At 30.8% G+C, this 16,904-nt stretch overlaps 1 protein-coding gene and 1 pseudogene across 1 annotated transcript; one reads left to right on the top strand and one right to left on the bottom strand.

The window, feature by feature from the left end:
• Positions 1-6,315, bottom strand: part of LOC133194276 (uncharacterized) — a 7,454-nt pseudogene extending 1,139 nt beyond the window's left edge.
• A 165-nt stretch (positions 6,316-6,480) lies between these two features.
• Positions 6,481-14,229, top strand: LOC133194838 (uncharacterized). Its single transcript, XM_061330743.1, has 5 exons — positions 6,481-6,571; positions 8,561-8,601; positions 8,756-8,917; positions 9,026-9,142; positions 13,561-14,229. Exons 1-5 carry the CDS (start codon positions 6,481-6,483, stop codon positions 14,227-14,229), a joined length of 1,080 nt encoding a protein of 359 aa, XP_061186727.1.
• The last annotated feature ends 2,675 nt before the right edge of the window (positions 14,230-16,904 follow it).

The raw sequence follows: 16,904 nt of genomic DNA, 5'->3' as shown, positions 1-16,904 counted from the left end.
TTTTCAAAGTGCGTTAAATTGGGATGGAATCAACGCACTAAGAAAAAAAATTGCGAAGTGCGTTAAATTTTGGAAAAAAAACTTTGTCCAAATAGATTTTTTTTTTCAAATTGTGTTTAGAGTGTTCATCAACATTTTTTTAACCATGGATACACTTATCGCACTTTGGAAAAAAACTTTTATAAAACAAAAATTCTGGACTTAGATTTTAGTTTTAGCCAACATCATTTTGTTAGATTTTCTTTCAAAATTCGAGACTTTTTATTTATTTATTTAAAGTCTGGGTTTGTAAATTCACAAATAAGATTACATAATGTGAAAAAAATTTCAATATTTTGAATAAGGATCAGAATACATCTGTTTAAATTTGAAAGGTCTCAATTTACCCCACACCTCCAAAAGTAAAGAAAGGTTAAGGGTTTATCTCCCACCTTTTGACCTCAATTGAAGTCTTAAAAAACTTCGATCACTTCATTTTTTTTTAATTATTATTTATCATAAATCTGACTAGATCTCAGTGTTCCATTTAGAAACAAAAACTGCAATAAAGTGAAAAAACAAAAGGGAAAAGGGAAAAACATGTTACAAAAGGGAGAAAAGGTAACAATGAAAAAAAAATTAACATATAAACGTAAGCTACAGTCACTAAGAAAGAACCTACAGTAATGGTAAAACAAGAGACATTTATGGGGGAAAAAAATTCAAGATCCGCCTAACTATATACATGTATTCACACAATTTTACTTTAATTTGTACATTATGATTATGTTTATGCTAAGTAACTTATAACACACACACACACACAAAAGCTATTGATCTTTGTTTTACTTATCAATAAGGTATATACATTTTATAAACCAGGATCCAATTGCAAGTAACTGTAAATAAAGTCACCGATAATTATGTTACAAAATGTGACATTGTTGGCATATTTATCCCATATTATTGTGAAAAGCAGCACTGCAAACCTGAATTTTAAAAATAAATTCATGCACACTAGCTGCAGTTGTCTGTATTATGGAGTAATTAGATTAATGGTTCACACTGCAAACCCGGATTCTAAGAATAGATTTCAAGCACACTAGCTGCAGTTAAGGTGAGCAGCACGTATGTGTGTTAGGGAGTAATCTAGGTCAATTATAAATAAACAATTAAAACTGCCTAACATGCTAAAAGGTGCACGGCTTAGTCAATATTCTTGCAAAGTTTAGGTATGATAAAAAAATGAATTGAACCTGGTTGGATAACTTTTCGGTGATGACGTCACTTCAGGATTTGAGATATAGACATTTTATAGATTGTTAGGGGTTGCCTTTTTCCCAAAGGTTCTCGTAATTGTTATAAAAGGAAAATGTGTCTTTTATTTTATCCAGTCTGTAATAAGTTCAGTAGATGCAGTAGATTTATGTAGATTACATAGATGTAGATTTTTTTTTCAAATATGACCCTTAGGGGTATGAGAAATGCGACAAAATGGGTCAAAGTTTGTATGCTCATTGAATATTATTTTTCCCGCACAATATGATGGTCTTTTTATTACTAATATAGTTATTTGATAAGTAATAAGATGTATGAAAAAAAAATATTTATGCATTTTATACAAGTCGTTGTCATGTTTGTTGTTGTTGTTACATGCATTGTTGTTGTTGATATGTATTGTGTTTTATTTTGTAAGGCAAATATGGTCAAAGAATAGTCAATTGGCTATTGTTGCTTAGATCAGTGATATGGCCCCTGACTCTATCTTCTTTAATATAATAGGGAACTTTTTTTCAGGAAAGCTTCTCCCAATTTTTTTTCCCCATCAATTTTATATGTAGCTTAAAGCTTAATTCAGATAAAGTGTATCAATGTTATACCAATTATGTAAATACATATAATTGGGTAGTAAAGATAAAGAGTTTGGCTGAGGGACCTTCTACCTGTCTTCTTCTTTATCAGTTTTTCGAAAGAAATTTTATAAAATAATGCTGTCTATTTCTGAAATCTAAGTCCAGGATTTTGGTTTAATTGAATCTTTTTTCAAAGTGTGTTAAGTGTCTCCATGATAAAAAAAAATGTTGATATAAATTCTTAACACGCTTTGAAAAAAAATTCAAAGTGCATTGATTTTGTTCCAAATTTAACGCACTTTTTTTTCAAAGTGCGTTAATTTTGTCCAAATTTTAACGCGCTTTGAAAAAAATTCAAAGTGCGTATTTTTTTCAAAGTACGTTGCCACAGGGCATATTCAAATAAAGACAATAAATGCATTAAATCGTCTTATTTCCAAACTAGGTTGGTGAGATTCCATCTGTGGAAAAGTAATTAACCTTTGTAAAATATATACACATTTTTTTACACTCACCAATAAGTTTTCTCTCTAGTTCTAATTCAGTGTCACTTGAGCTCGTTGTAAGATGACTGGAAAAATCTGAAACAAAATTAAAAACATTTTAAGTTTCATTAAAGAAAAAAAAATACTTTGTTGATTGATTAGAAATCAGTTGCGCAATAATTATAGAAGAAAAAAAACTAAGCTTAACTGTTGTTCGTTATTTCTTCTGACATATAATTCATTCATATTATCATTATATTCATTATTATTTTTCATTATTCAATTACTGATTCAATTAAAGAAATCGGCAAGCGACGCAGAAAAAATATTACTGAACACAAAATTGGTTGGCCGACGAAAAAGATGTAAAATCGGGCAGGACTTCGTCCGCTTGTCGTTTTTGGAAATGTGACTGGGGGGGGGGGGGGGGGTTAAAATTAAAATATTTGGTTGTGCACTCCCTCCGCAAGTGAAATTTCATCCGCATGTAATTGGATGTAAAAAAAAAAATATACGGTGCTTTTGAAAAAAAAAAGCTACATAAAAAGCTATAAAACATCAAATGTGAGAAGTTTGGATAATTATGAAATGTTAAAAAAAATAAACAAATGCGCTAACATCTTTGCATTTTATTAAAATAAAATTGAATTTCGCTATCTATCTTTCACTTACATATTTTTGTAAAAATGAATTAATCAAACGTCTGTAAGTTATGAATATGTATAGACTTAAATTCTAAAGGTTGAGAGAATTATGGAATGCATTGAATTTATTCCACCCATTGGTTTATTTAATAAGGATATTCGACACATGTTGACTTGACTAGCTCCATTTCTGTTGTTTTGGTATACCTTATGTAATGTATAAATAATGACATAAGGTTTAATGCTCTGGCTTGTTTTGGGATATTATTTAGGATATTATCATCAATACCCATGGTCTCTAATTGATAGTTAAGAAAGTTTCCAAGATCGAGATATCAGAATTTTTTTTATTTTCTATAGAACGACTTGACCAACAAGCCTTACTGTCTGACACCAAATCATTTTTATTACAATATCCATTCCAAGTGACAATTCTCAAATCCATCATTCATGTATGTTGAGAAAAACCGCATGAAGGAAGATTGTCATATAAACACTTGTCGAAGATCCATATCACTTATACTAAGTAATAGATCAGATGTTTATTTTCAACGCATACTAAACCTCTCTGTCTTCAGAATTAAAACTACATGCGTCTTGCATTAACTATTAATGTTTAGATTTTTGTTTTTTATAACTTTATAATTTTAAAAAGCAGCGAATATATCCTAAAATGTACTTAAAATAAATTCTTGTCTCAGCTACATTTTTAATTGTTGACACTGGATTTATTTAGCAAAGAGATTAATTTATGGACTTAGATTTGTGTTTATTAAACTACATATAGATTGAACTCTTCTTTTTTCCTCACATATTAAGTTAGTTTTAAAAGGAAAACTCTATGACATACATGTATTATGTAAATCGTTTAGAAAAGCTCTATAGAAAACTTTGTTTGTTATAAAATTCTTAAGAGGATACATGTTAACCTTAAAGAGATTAAGGGCACTTGGTATACTTTACAGCCTTCAATGTTTCGCATTTACAAATATTCATAATATTTCAATATTTTATGACATCAAATAAATTTACCTATGAACAAAAATATATTAAAAATCTGGCAAAAATGGTCATAAGTATCTCAAACAAAATAAATAACATTCACGTATATTACTTGAAATTTATCGAGAACTACATGTATAAAGTGAGCATTGAAAAAATTAAAATGTGTTTGAGCTAATATATGTAATTGGAGAAATCTTGAATAGGTTATGCTCTTTTGATATCATATTATATATATTGAAATCTTTTTTAACTTGGTCTTTTTATCAAAAAATGATTATATAATTTAGTTATTTTATGGGGTTATGCATAAAAAACTTAATTGTGTGCGTAGCCAAGTGACGCTGAACTGCTTTTGTGTTCGGGATCGATCTCCGGGTTAATCCCACTTAATTTCGTGTTTTTTTTTTTCTTTTCATAAATGATAGTTCAATATTTAATTTATTTTTTAATTTTTTTTATTTAACTAATAAATTTTTAATCATCGGATTTTTTTTTTTTTTTTTTACAAAATATACACATGAGAAGAAACATATAGATAGATCTATCGAAATTGTTCCAACGTATCCGCTTACCACATTAACATTGAATTTAATGTTACCCTGGACTTAAAAATCGTGGATTTTTCTACTTTTTTTTGGAAAGAAGAGAAACATAGAGAGAAACAACCAAAAAACCTTTCAAGAAAAAATCTTGATACATTATTCTTTCAAATGTCAAACAAATTACAAATATCAAAATTATAAAAAAAATAATAATAATAATAATAATAATAATAATAAAAAATAAAAAAAAAATATTGATTATAGTGATAATATCACTATAATCAATAAAATATTTTTTTTTCGAATTAGAAATCAACATGGAAATATCGTATCTTAATTAAGGCAATAAAAATTTAGTGTTGAAATTCATTTGCTTGTAAATGATCACAGATGATTTATAATGGCACAAAACATTATTTAAAAAATTATTTAATAACACACTGCTCATAGTTGTCAATCTGTGATGTTACGGACATAATTAGGTCAAGGGTGAAACTAATACCAGCAATGCACAATAAAATGTTAATCAACCATTTTCTCCATTTTTCTTTCTCTCTCTCTCTTAATGATACAATTATAAAAATATGCATTCATTGTTTTAATTGTTTTTGACACTTTATGTTACTCCGTATATTAACATTTCCGGGGGTGGGGTGGGGGATGGGTGTTCTAAAACGTATTTCACTGTTATGTTTCAATATTTTTTTTAATTCTGATTCAAATAAATTTTTTTTGATACCTTGCAAAATTTGTTTTTCCTGTAGCTCTAGATTACTTATAATTTAATTCTGTATTCCAAAATTTAATTTTAACTCATAAAATTACTTCGGGTTGCAGGAGAGGGGTGTTTTAAAGTCACAAGGTAGGAGTATCGGTATGTTATCATTATCATAAGACAGAAGGCAGACTAGTCAAATGCTTTACGGACTAGTGAAAATTGGAAGTCACTAGTCCGTACGGACTAGTGCTTACAAAAGTTTATTTCGAACCCTGGATATGACAAGAAATATCTCGTATGAAGTATGGAGAATTTCTCGTGTATTTATATACGTATCCCGAATCAGAGAATTGGTTTACTAGATTTTTTTCTATGTAATAGATATGTTAGTATATCCGCATACTTATTTCATTAATTTGGTTTCCTTAAATTAAATAGATAATTAATGCCAAAGGTAAATTTAATAAGTACTTTTCTTTTAAACAAGGAAGTAAGAGGAAAAACTTGGAAAGGGCGAGATATGTATTTTTTGTACTGTTTAATGGACTTTTGAGCTGGAATACTGTTCGTTATCTCCACATATTTCATGCTTCAAAATTTACCTTCACTAGATGACTCTGCTTGATTTACATTTTGATCACAAGGTGTGTTTTCGCTCTCTTCTGTCCTTTGATTCTGTTGTCTTTCGGGAAACTCTTGATAAAAAAAAGTTGTAAAAACCAATTACATTCAAATCTCATTTTTTATTTCCCTGCCCCTTCTCCGCATTTTTTTTATTTAATCGGGAGACTTTAAATCAAGATCATAAAAAACTTTGTTATTTAGTTATTTTTAACCGAGAATAAAAAAAAATCAAAGGCTTACCTGCAACAAATTTCTTCAAAGCTTCCAAAAATTTGGTTCTGGATTTTGATGTCCCTCTGAACTTTGGGTTGTTTTGATTTAAACTGTCTAATTTACACCTCCGATGACCCGTAGATAACACAACCTGCAATTCAATAACCAACAATTTCTTAAGTACACTTTCAACATCCTTACCAAGTTTTATCTTTGATGAGAATCGTTACTTATTGATTAGACAGAAGACATTCTGAAATTTCACCCCTGAATTTCAAATTCATTCCAGCACACGTACCCCATAAATTTATTTCATAATTATGGTGATAATACTTATCATCTAAACAAAAAGTATTAAAAATGAAGAAATTATAAGTCTTACCATATTTAAAAATTAAACGGATACAAATTTGTAGGATGGAAAGGCAGTATTACTACAAGAAAAGAGAGGCAGCGAAAAGAGCACCAACAAAGTTTTTAAGCGTCATTGTTGATGGCATGGATCAATGTAAGCAATTTATTTTAGGCTTTAGTTGTTCTTTTTTCATCAATAATATTTGAGAATCAAATTCAGTTATATAAAGAATTATTTATTATTAATATATATCTGCGTTTATCATTTTACATGTACATGTATATAACCTAGGAATAAGTCTTGAGAATTAATAAGGTTTGATCTACATGTATTATAATGTGAAAGAATTATGCGAAGTGTAATATTCAAAGGACATAGACTCCCTTGAAGTTGTGTCCACAAAAATCACAAGTTTGTCACGTACTTACAACTACATGTAATATTGTCTTAAACAGGCCTTTTGTTCTAGTGCTATTTTTATTAGAATTTTAATGTTTCTTAAAATTTCTAAATGTAAGAGTATGATATATAGATATATGATTATAAAGTCTTTTATATTTTTGTCCAATATTTTCTCATAACAATTATAAACCATAACTCGACTAAGAAATGCTAGCTAAGAACACTTTTGGATTATATAGATGAAAGCATTTTCACATATAATCAAACCCCTTTCCTCAGAGTATCGTTTCAAAAGAAAGCTCTTTTTGGCAACATATTTTCACCTCACAGTCCACCTTTTTTAAAAAAAAAAATACGTTCAAAATTGGCAATTGAATTTCGACCTCATAATAATGAGTCATATAAAATGACAGTAAAGTTCGATCGAATTTGACCAATACAGTTGAATTTTGAACAAAATACCACGATACCTCGAATACCATTACAAATACAAATTGAAGTTATTTGAAAGCCCCAGCCACTCATTTTTCAAATTCTATAAATATTTTACACCAAATATATCGAATCCTTGGATTCTCGAAGTTTTTCTCAGTCCCATTTTCTATGACATAATGAGGATTTACTGTATTTACAAACATGAAGCCCTTTTGAAATTGCATTTTACAAGTAATTTTTAGACATCTCTTGGAAATACTTATAAGTTATATACATGTATGTTGAATGTTAATTTATAAATAAAAGACATGCAAAAAAGTATTTTGTAAGAATATGCCCTATTCAAAGCATAACAATTTGGAAAATAATGTTAAAAATGTTAATAAGCAAAGTACATGTATCTGTTCAATGTTTAAGAAAACATGCAGTCATTTAAAAATACACTTATCTTCATCAATTCGATGCTTTTGAATTTCTCCGCTTTATTCTGTTTAAACTTGTCTTTCCTTTTTTATTTTCTTTTCGGGATAGTATTAAACTTTTTAGAAATGAAAAATATAGGGATATATAAAATCCCTGTCGATAACATTAAGATAGATATATTATATCTATCTTAATGTTATCAACAGGGATTTTGCTTAAAATATGTATATAAATTTTAAAAATACATTTACAGCCTGAGAAAACTAGGGAACTTTCAAAACGTACCTTCCTGAAATAATGACTCACAAATTTACACCGCATTATCACATTTATAAAAATACTTGCAAAAACACCCAAAAATTATGGACAAACTGACGCAGTTGAATATAGATAGGAAAAACTGCAATCCCGAGTAAGGGCAAGTGAGTTTACTTGAAGAATGCTTAGATAAAAAGAAGAAAGGACGTTGAGACCAAGCTTCAAACTTTCATTTTAATAAATAATTAAAAAAACATAAAAAATATCTTTGATTAAAACAAGGCATATAATGTCTTTGATTAAAACAAGGCATATAATTCCTGAAAATATTTTTTAAAATTTTTCATTAATTTATTCTGTTTCAATTTATTTTCAAACTATTTTCTATTCTAAGTTTCATAATTATAGCTTCTTAAGCTTCGTTCATGTTGTAGGTCTGAGATTATATATGAGTGTATAGTGTAGAGAAGATGTCAAATGCAGTCTTATTAAGTGAAATCCATTCATCGTAATTGTATATGAAACAATATTTGCATTGCTGTTTGATTTAAGACTAACTTGATTTATATAATACAGCTCATTTTTATCGAATACACTGTAACTGATTTCTGAATTTCATTTCAGCGAAGAGTAACCTGCCACATTTTGTAGGAAGGACAGCAAAGGTACTTATATATATATATATATATATATATATATATATATATATATATATATATATATATATATATATATATATATTCGATATTCGATTTCTCTAGATTTCATTTTGACAAGCTAGCGCCTCTAATAAGTCAAGAAATATTTTTTTTATTACAGGCAGTAAATTCTGCTGACCAGTTAAAAACTCACATTTCTGGAGTAATTGCCCATGGTCAAAATGAATTTTTTACGTTTCTTGACATTGGGCAATATCCCCAAGACTCCAACTTGACGATCAACATTATTCTCCAGATACTCTTCAAAATAAAAGATATAATGGTAACTATTCTATTAATTTGTTTTATAATATTGGTCAGAGAACACTTTTATGTAAATATATTGCCAAAGTTCATGAAAATTTAATATGAATTAATTTTTTTTTTCCAGGGAGGAAAATTGCCACCCACATTTTATTTACAGGCAGATAACTGCTGGCGTGAAAACAAGAACAAATTTGTGCTTGCATTTTGTGAATACTTAGTGCATATAAAAGTCTTCAAGGAAGTAAGTACAATGTACAGGATTTTTTTTCTATGTTTATAAACAATTTGTACTTCAATTTCTAAATATTGCATATTAAATAAGACTTTAGTCTATAATCCATAACTATTGAACATTTTCAGTTTTCTTTCTGGAACTTTGAAACCAATTTCAAACAATTCTGGTATACGTCATCAACATGATCAATGAAACAAAAATTATTGTGTATTTCATAGGGTCTGTACAATTTTTGAAAGAAGTATTTTTTAACTTTCGACTTCAAGAAGAAAATATTAGAATAATATGAATAATAATTATTATTATTGTAATAATAATGATAATAATAATAATACATGTAGTAGTAGTGATAATAATAATAACTGGATGCGATCTCGTTGCGAGCAACGAGTGGGTCTTCAGACCGAGTTTTGATAAGAATTTGACTGAGACTTTCATTCAAATATAATGATATAAATAAATTGTTAAGACGAACAGTTTCGTCTTAGTTAAGTATAACAAAGTATTGACAAAGTATTAATTAAAGGCTTTCGGGCCCCCTCGGTCCCTTATATTTAGGGTCAGCCCCTTTTATTGCTATCTGTTTTAGTCTGTCGTCGTTCGTCGTATGTCGTTCGTCGTCAATTGGTCGTAAACTTTTGAGCATTTGTACATTCTTCTCTGGAACCACTGAACCAATTTCAACCAATTATGGCATATAGCATCTATGGGTGAAGGGGGGTAAAAATTGTGAAATGCATGGCCCCTGCCCCCCTGGGACCTGAGGGGTGGGGCTAAAACCATCAAAATTAATGCAATCTTTAAAAATCTTCTTCTTTACTCCAGGACATCGAGCAGTCAAACTGTTTGCATGATTGTAGTAAACATTGAGCCGTGTACCAAAATTGTGAAATTCATGGCCCAAGGGTCAGGGGTTCTGGTGCTAGGGCAGAGCTCTAATGATTATATAGTGAAAATGCATTAATTCCTTAAAAGTCTTATCCTCTGCTCCTAGGTATTTAGCCGATGAATTAAGTACATATTCACGAATAAGAGTGCCTCTTCCAAAATTGTGAATTTCTTGGCGCCTGGGTCAGGGGATCTGGTGGTAGGGTGTTAGAGGCTCTAATGATTATATAGTAAAATGCATTAATTCTTTGAAAATCTCCTCTGCTCCTGGGTATAAGCTGATGAATTTAGTACAAAGTTATGATGTTCAAGAGTGCTTATTCCAAAATTGTGAATTTCATGACCCCTGGGTCAGGTGTTCTGGTGTTAGGGCGGGGCTCAAATATAAAGAAAATACATTAATTCTTTGAAAATCTTTTCTTTACTCCTAGGTATTAAGCTGATGAAGTAAGTAGATGGTTAGGATGAGGAACAGTGCTTCTTCCAAAATTGTGAATTTCATGGACCTTGGGTCAGGGGTTCCATGTTGGGGGGGGGGGGGGGGAGGGGTTATTTATTATATACTGAAAATATTGATTGTATGTTTTTTACGTCCCATTTGAGAATTTTTCACTCATATAGAGACGTCACCATATACCGTTGAAGGGCTTCAAATTTTTACTCGGCGCTCAGGACCATTGAGCAGTAAGGGATCTTTATCGTGCCAACGCCTGCAGTGACATAGGGCTTCGATTTTTAAGGTCTCATCCAAAGGACCCGTAACTTTCACTTCAAAGTGCCGAGTGCATGGCGAAGGAACAGTTGCTACCCGTTTTTATTGACTTAGGTCTGTCGCGGCCGAGATTCGAACTCACGACCTCCCGGTCACGGAGCGAGCGCTCTACCGACTGAGCTACCGTGAACCGTATATACTGAAAATAAATTAATGCTTTGAAAATTAATGCTGTGAAAATCTTCTCCTCTGCTTCTGTATATTAAGCCGTTGAACTAAGTACATAGTTATGATGAGAAAGATTGCCTCTTCCAAAATTGTGAATTTCATGGCCCCTGGGTCAGGGGTTCCTTGTGGTGAGGGGGACTTATTTGCATGTATTATATACTGAAAATAAATTAATGCTTTGAAAATCTTCTCCTCTGCCCCTTGATGTTAATTAAACAAACTGAATACATAGTTATGATGAGAAAGGGTGCCTCTTCCAAAATTGTGAATTTCATTGTCCCTGGGTCGCGGTTCTTGCGCTTGGGTGGGGCTCTATTGATTAATTAGCAAAAATGCATAAATGTTTTGAAAATCTTCTCCTCTGCCTCTGAGTACTTAGCAAACAAACTAAATGCAATGATATTAATGTCAATGTATCAAAATATAAGTAAATGTGCCTTTTCTTTGCTTCTGGGTATCTATGAGGCACACTGAATAGACAATTATGACAAGTGAAGCAAATGAGAGTTGCTCCCTTTTGCTAGATGTTGTTAATCAAGAAATCCTTGTATATAATTTAATTAACAGGTTATTTGATTGAATGAGAATTCAAGAAAGAATGTTTTATAGATATAGAAACAAAATAAAAATGAATGTTCGGTTTAAATGAGCAATGCGTGCTCAAAGTCAGATTCTTGCCTAGAAAGCATTATAAAAGATAAAAGCATTATAAAAATTATTTATACATGCATATTTAGCAAAACTTGTAATTGTACACAGCATGTTTACAATGTGGTGATCTAAGTTATTGTCACTGTAGAAGAGTCATGGTCAACAAGAGAGTGGATATAGTTGTTTTATACTTTATCAAAGTGAACAAAGATTTACAGAGAGCCAGAGAGACTTAATGTAATTAGTGACAAATGGCAAATAGCCACGTTGTATACTCAAGTCTGTGTGTACTAAATTGTAGCACTAGACAATTGACAAAAACATATCTGTATATATTGAATACCTTACACAATAGGCAAGTGTCGATTGTATTTGTATATTTTTCATTCATTATCATCCCTGTAAGACTTAGGAAAACCAAGTATGATCCCAAGGAGATCACTCGGGTCTAGCACTTTACAATAAGCAAGGACATTTTAACCAGATTTTTGAAATTCTTGGGCAACATATCTTCGTCTTTCAGTTAATTTTGTATTATACCTCAATGGATCCTTTACAGTGTTGTATTATACTCAGGTAACCATTAAGGCCCTTGGGCCTCTTGTTTCTTAGTAACATCTTCAACCTCTCTTGATTTTTAACACCTTTTCTTCAATAACTATTCAGAAACTCTTTGTTTCCGAGATATTTGCAACAAAAATATTTAAGGACCAATCCTTCAAATCCTTAATGGGGACATTCAGCAAAAAAAAAAAAAAAGAAAAAAAAAGAAAGGTTAGATATTGTTCAATATATTTCTTCGATTTTTTTTTTCATTATTGTTTTTCAAAATATCTCCCGTCGCCCGCGTGGCGCAGTGGTTAGAGCGTCTGCTCTAGAGTCGCGAAGTAAGGAGTTGATCCTTACGTCGCGGGTTCGAATCCCACTGTGGGACGTGGAGATGAGACGGATGGGACCGTATAAACCAAGGTCCCGTGTCGCAGTAGGTGCTGGCATGAAAAAGACCCCTAACTGCTCAATGGCCGTAAGTGCCGAGTATAGGACAAAATTTGCAGCTCTCCACCGGCAAGTGGTGGCGTCTCCATATGAGTGAAAAATTCTCGAGAGGGACGTTAAACAACATACAAACAAAACAAAATATCTCCCACTTTTGAGAAACAGAATGCCATATAATTAACATTCTGGCCTCTTATGGCCCCTAATGATGTAACTTATTATGTAAATTCAATATACAGTTTTAAATTGTTGAGATAAACATTTTTGCTTCAGTAATGTATAACAAAATATTGATTGTTAAAGTGTTATTGATTGAGGACTTTGGCCCCTCTAGGCCCCTAATTTTAGGGGCCAGCCCCTTTTTTCTTGGTATCATTTTAAATACCTGGGGTTTTAAACACTTTCTGTTCAATAAGTATTCAGAATTTTTTTTCTCGTTTCCAAGATATTTGCAAAAGAAATGCTTCGGGACCGGTCCTTGAAATTCTTATTGGGGACATTTTGAAAGGTTACACATTGTTCAGAACATTTTTTATTTTTTGTTCAATTTTGCTTTCAAAATATTTTCCTCTTTTGAGATATAAAGCGTCAAAGATTTAGCTTACTGGCTCCTTGTGGCCCCCAATAATGTAACGTATGACATAAATATCATAATACGTATATAGTTGTACATTATTAAGATACACAATTCTGCTTCAGTAATGTTAAACAAAATATTGATTGTTAGAGATTCAAACAAAGATATACCTTCGCTGAAATTTTCAAATAAATCGATCGAGCAAACTCCTAGAAATCTTCTGCACAAATATTATAAAGAAAAAAAAAACAAGAACATTAATAAACAATGAAATAATGGAAGGGTCTGCCGTTAGAGGCGAAAGACCCTAATATAAATAAATTGATAAGTCAAAATAGGATTGATATATATGTATCAAAAAATCAATTACAGGTTCATCTATTGTTTTTGATGGTTGGCCACACGCACGAGGATATTGATGCTTGTTTCAGTAAAGTGGCCGATAAATTGCGGAGAAATGATGCCGAAACACTAGATGATCTTATTGAGCTTCTTCCAAATGTCAAGGTCATCAACTTCATATATGACTTTCGGACGTGGATTCAAAACAGTATATGCGATTTGAGGAAACATACTCGTCCCCTTCATTTTAAGTTTAGAAGCAACGAGTCTCTAGTGGAAACATTTTATAAAGGAAAGTATGACTCTCCTTGGAAGAAACTTGAAGGAGGTATAATGGCTCGAAACAACCAGCAAAAAATTATCAGCATTCGAGGCAGTCCAAAACTGTCTCCAATTAACTTCGATGGAATTGGTTTAGAAAGAATATCAAGCCAGTTAAAGCATTGGAAATGTTTATTCAGTGATCAGATTGATCAGACCCAATATCATTGGTGGGGACGTTTTCTCAAGCTATGGAAGAAATGTGAGGAAAATTCTTCTGAACGTCGCAGGCTATTTTTTGCGAATGCACAATGGATTCTTCCAATGCTACCCAAACAGTTGAGTCATGATGAAAACGAAGAAGAGAACCTACTGCCAGACACAATACAGAACATGATGAATGATGAGCTTATTGAACCTGTTGTTTTGAGCAAGTAAAATAAGATATATGTTGTAAATGAAAAAAAAGTATAGAATTTACCATTTAAATCATTTTTTAATGATTTTTATAATGATAATGATTCACAAAAACGTTGTCGATTTTTCCCAAAGTAAACAAATACCTCCCCAAAGCTTCTATGTATCCCTTATTCTACTTGTACTCTAGAATAATTTTCTATTATCTATTTAAAAAATTTTTATAACTGTTTAAGAAAGAATTCATGTTTTGTTGTCACATGACAACGATAATAGGAAATGAACTATCATTGCTTGTATATTTCCTCGATAATAAGAGAAAGGTAGGTATGTCAGACTGCTATTTGGAACTCACAGAGTTTCAAAACTGTAAAAAAAAAAAATCTAGCAAATATTTATAGCTTGTCATGTTATGTTTTTTAAGTCCACGTTGATGCATTTTATCGACTCAACCATTTCTTTTATATAGGCATATATGAAAGATATATATATATATATATATATATATATATATATATATATATATATATATATATATATATATATATATATATATATATATATATATATATATATATATTCTATCTAGTGGTACTATTTGTCACTGTGTCTTTGATACCTTTCGTATTTTCCAATATATTTTTAAAATTTCCATTTTCCATTGCAGCTTCTAAAAAAATGATAGATTATCTAGCATTGTTAATTTGTTTAAGAAATGTTTTCATCATCATTGTAAGACGGTTGGAAACCACTCTGTATTATCTTGGTGAGTTCACCAATTCTAGTAGATTTATTTGTAAAAGCATTTTTAATTGAATTTGATTTGTATTTTTGGTGGAACCACCAAGATCAATCATGATAAATTCACCAATTTTTGGCCTATATCTGTGATTTAACCTGATTGCACGACAGGAAAGTGGTGGCTTCACCAACTTCTTCCTTATTATAATGCATTTAAGCTATTGGTTTGAAATATTTTTGGTGGTTCCACCAGCTTTGTTCAGTGCAATTTTTTCACTGAAGTTATGTTGCAATTATGCTTCACTTTTGTGAATTCACATTCACAAGATTGGTGGTTACACCAGCAACAGTTCAAAAATTGTTGCATTTTGCCTATCATTATTTACGGCGGATTCGTCAGCTCATTGCTTCAATTAGTTTATAAAATTAACTTTATTATGGGTTATTGTTGGTTTAATTGGTGAATTAACTAGCACTGTTTATTAGTTTAAGAAATGTTTTCATCGTCATTGTAAGATGTTTTAAAACCAATTTGTATTATCTTGGTGACTTCACCAATTCTAGTTGATTTATTTATAGAAGCATTTTCAAATGATTTTGCGTATGTATTTTTGGTGGAACCACCAAGATCTTTCGTGATATTTTTCACCTCAGGGACGATATTTAATCATTCAAAATGGTGTGTTCACCAATTTGTAGCCTCGATGTATGATTTAACCTGATATGACAGGAAATTGGTGGCTTCACCAACTTCTAATTAAGCAAATGGTTTAAAATATTTTTGATGGTTCCACCAGCTTCGTTCAGTGCAATATTTTTATTTAGGCTTTACATGTTTTTGGTGGAGTACGTTTTTTTTTATTATTAATATTTACTCAACATTAGTTTTTTTATAAATTGGTGGATTCACCAGCAATGTTTATTAGTTTAAGAAATGTATTCGTCGTCATTGAAAGATGTTTTTTAAAATCACTTTGTATAATCTTGGTGACACCACCAATTCTTGTATATCATTTAATTACAGATTTTGTTGTTTTTGTATTTTTGGTGGAACCACCAAGACCGTTGTTGATATATTTCATTTCAGATTTAAAATGGTGTATTCACAAATTTTTAGCCTGAATTTGTGATTCTATTAACTGCAAATCTGTTTTCACTGCAGAAAAGTGGTGGCCTCACCAATTTCTTGTTATGTCAAATAAGAAAATGGAATAAAAAATATCTTCATTTCTGAAATTGCCTTATATTCATTTTTCATTTTGTACTGAAAAAAGAGGACACGAATAGAAAATCCTCTTTCTTAATGGAAACAGTTTACTGTACTTTTCTTTTCATAATAGACATTACAAACATTCAACACAATCTTTAATAGATTTAAGACTCTGACGATATATCATCAAGATATTTGTTCTATTTAATAGTTGACTGAAGATTTCTTAGCAATTTTGCATTCCTTCAAAATAGTTGCATGTCATTTATTTATCAAAGTTGTGTCATTAGCTGAGACAGTCTCGCATTCGTTCACTTAACTATGACGTCATACGACGTAGGTTCTACGTTAACTAACGTCTTATAAAAGTATCAAAGTAAGAGTGCAGATGTAATAAACAAACTTATTATGAAAAAACAAGTATGCAGTTAATTTCATAAAGAAAGAATGTCCTAAATTACATACCCGAAATTAATAAAGACAATACCCAAATGATTTTTCGAAATTTACAGGCAATATTTCTTACAGAGCAAAACTCACTTACCCATTTTAGAAAAGTAATGCAACGTAGGAACATAACGTATGCATGAGGGCTTGTAATTAAGAGAAAATTCAGATTGCATAGCTCTTTGATCGGAAAAAGTTGGGTTGACATTGATACGGCTTTAGAAGCAGTCAAACAAAAATAAGTATTTGTGCATTTTCCCTCACTCTCTGTTAAAAGCATAATTATTCATATATTTTC

The sequence above is a fragment of the Saccostrea echinata genome, unplaced genomic scaffold, assembly GCF_033153115.1.
Source record: "Saccostrea echinata isolate AGI-Se365-2 ecotype Australia unplaced genomic scaffold, CSIRO_AGI_Sech_v1 ptg000029l, whole genome shotgun sequence".
Lineage (NCBI taxonomy): Eukaryota > Metazoa > Mollusca > Bivalvia > Ostreida > Ostreidae > Saccostrea > Saccostrea echinata.
This window is presented reverse-complemented; position numbering and strand designations above follow the sequence as displayed.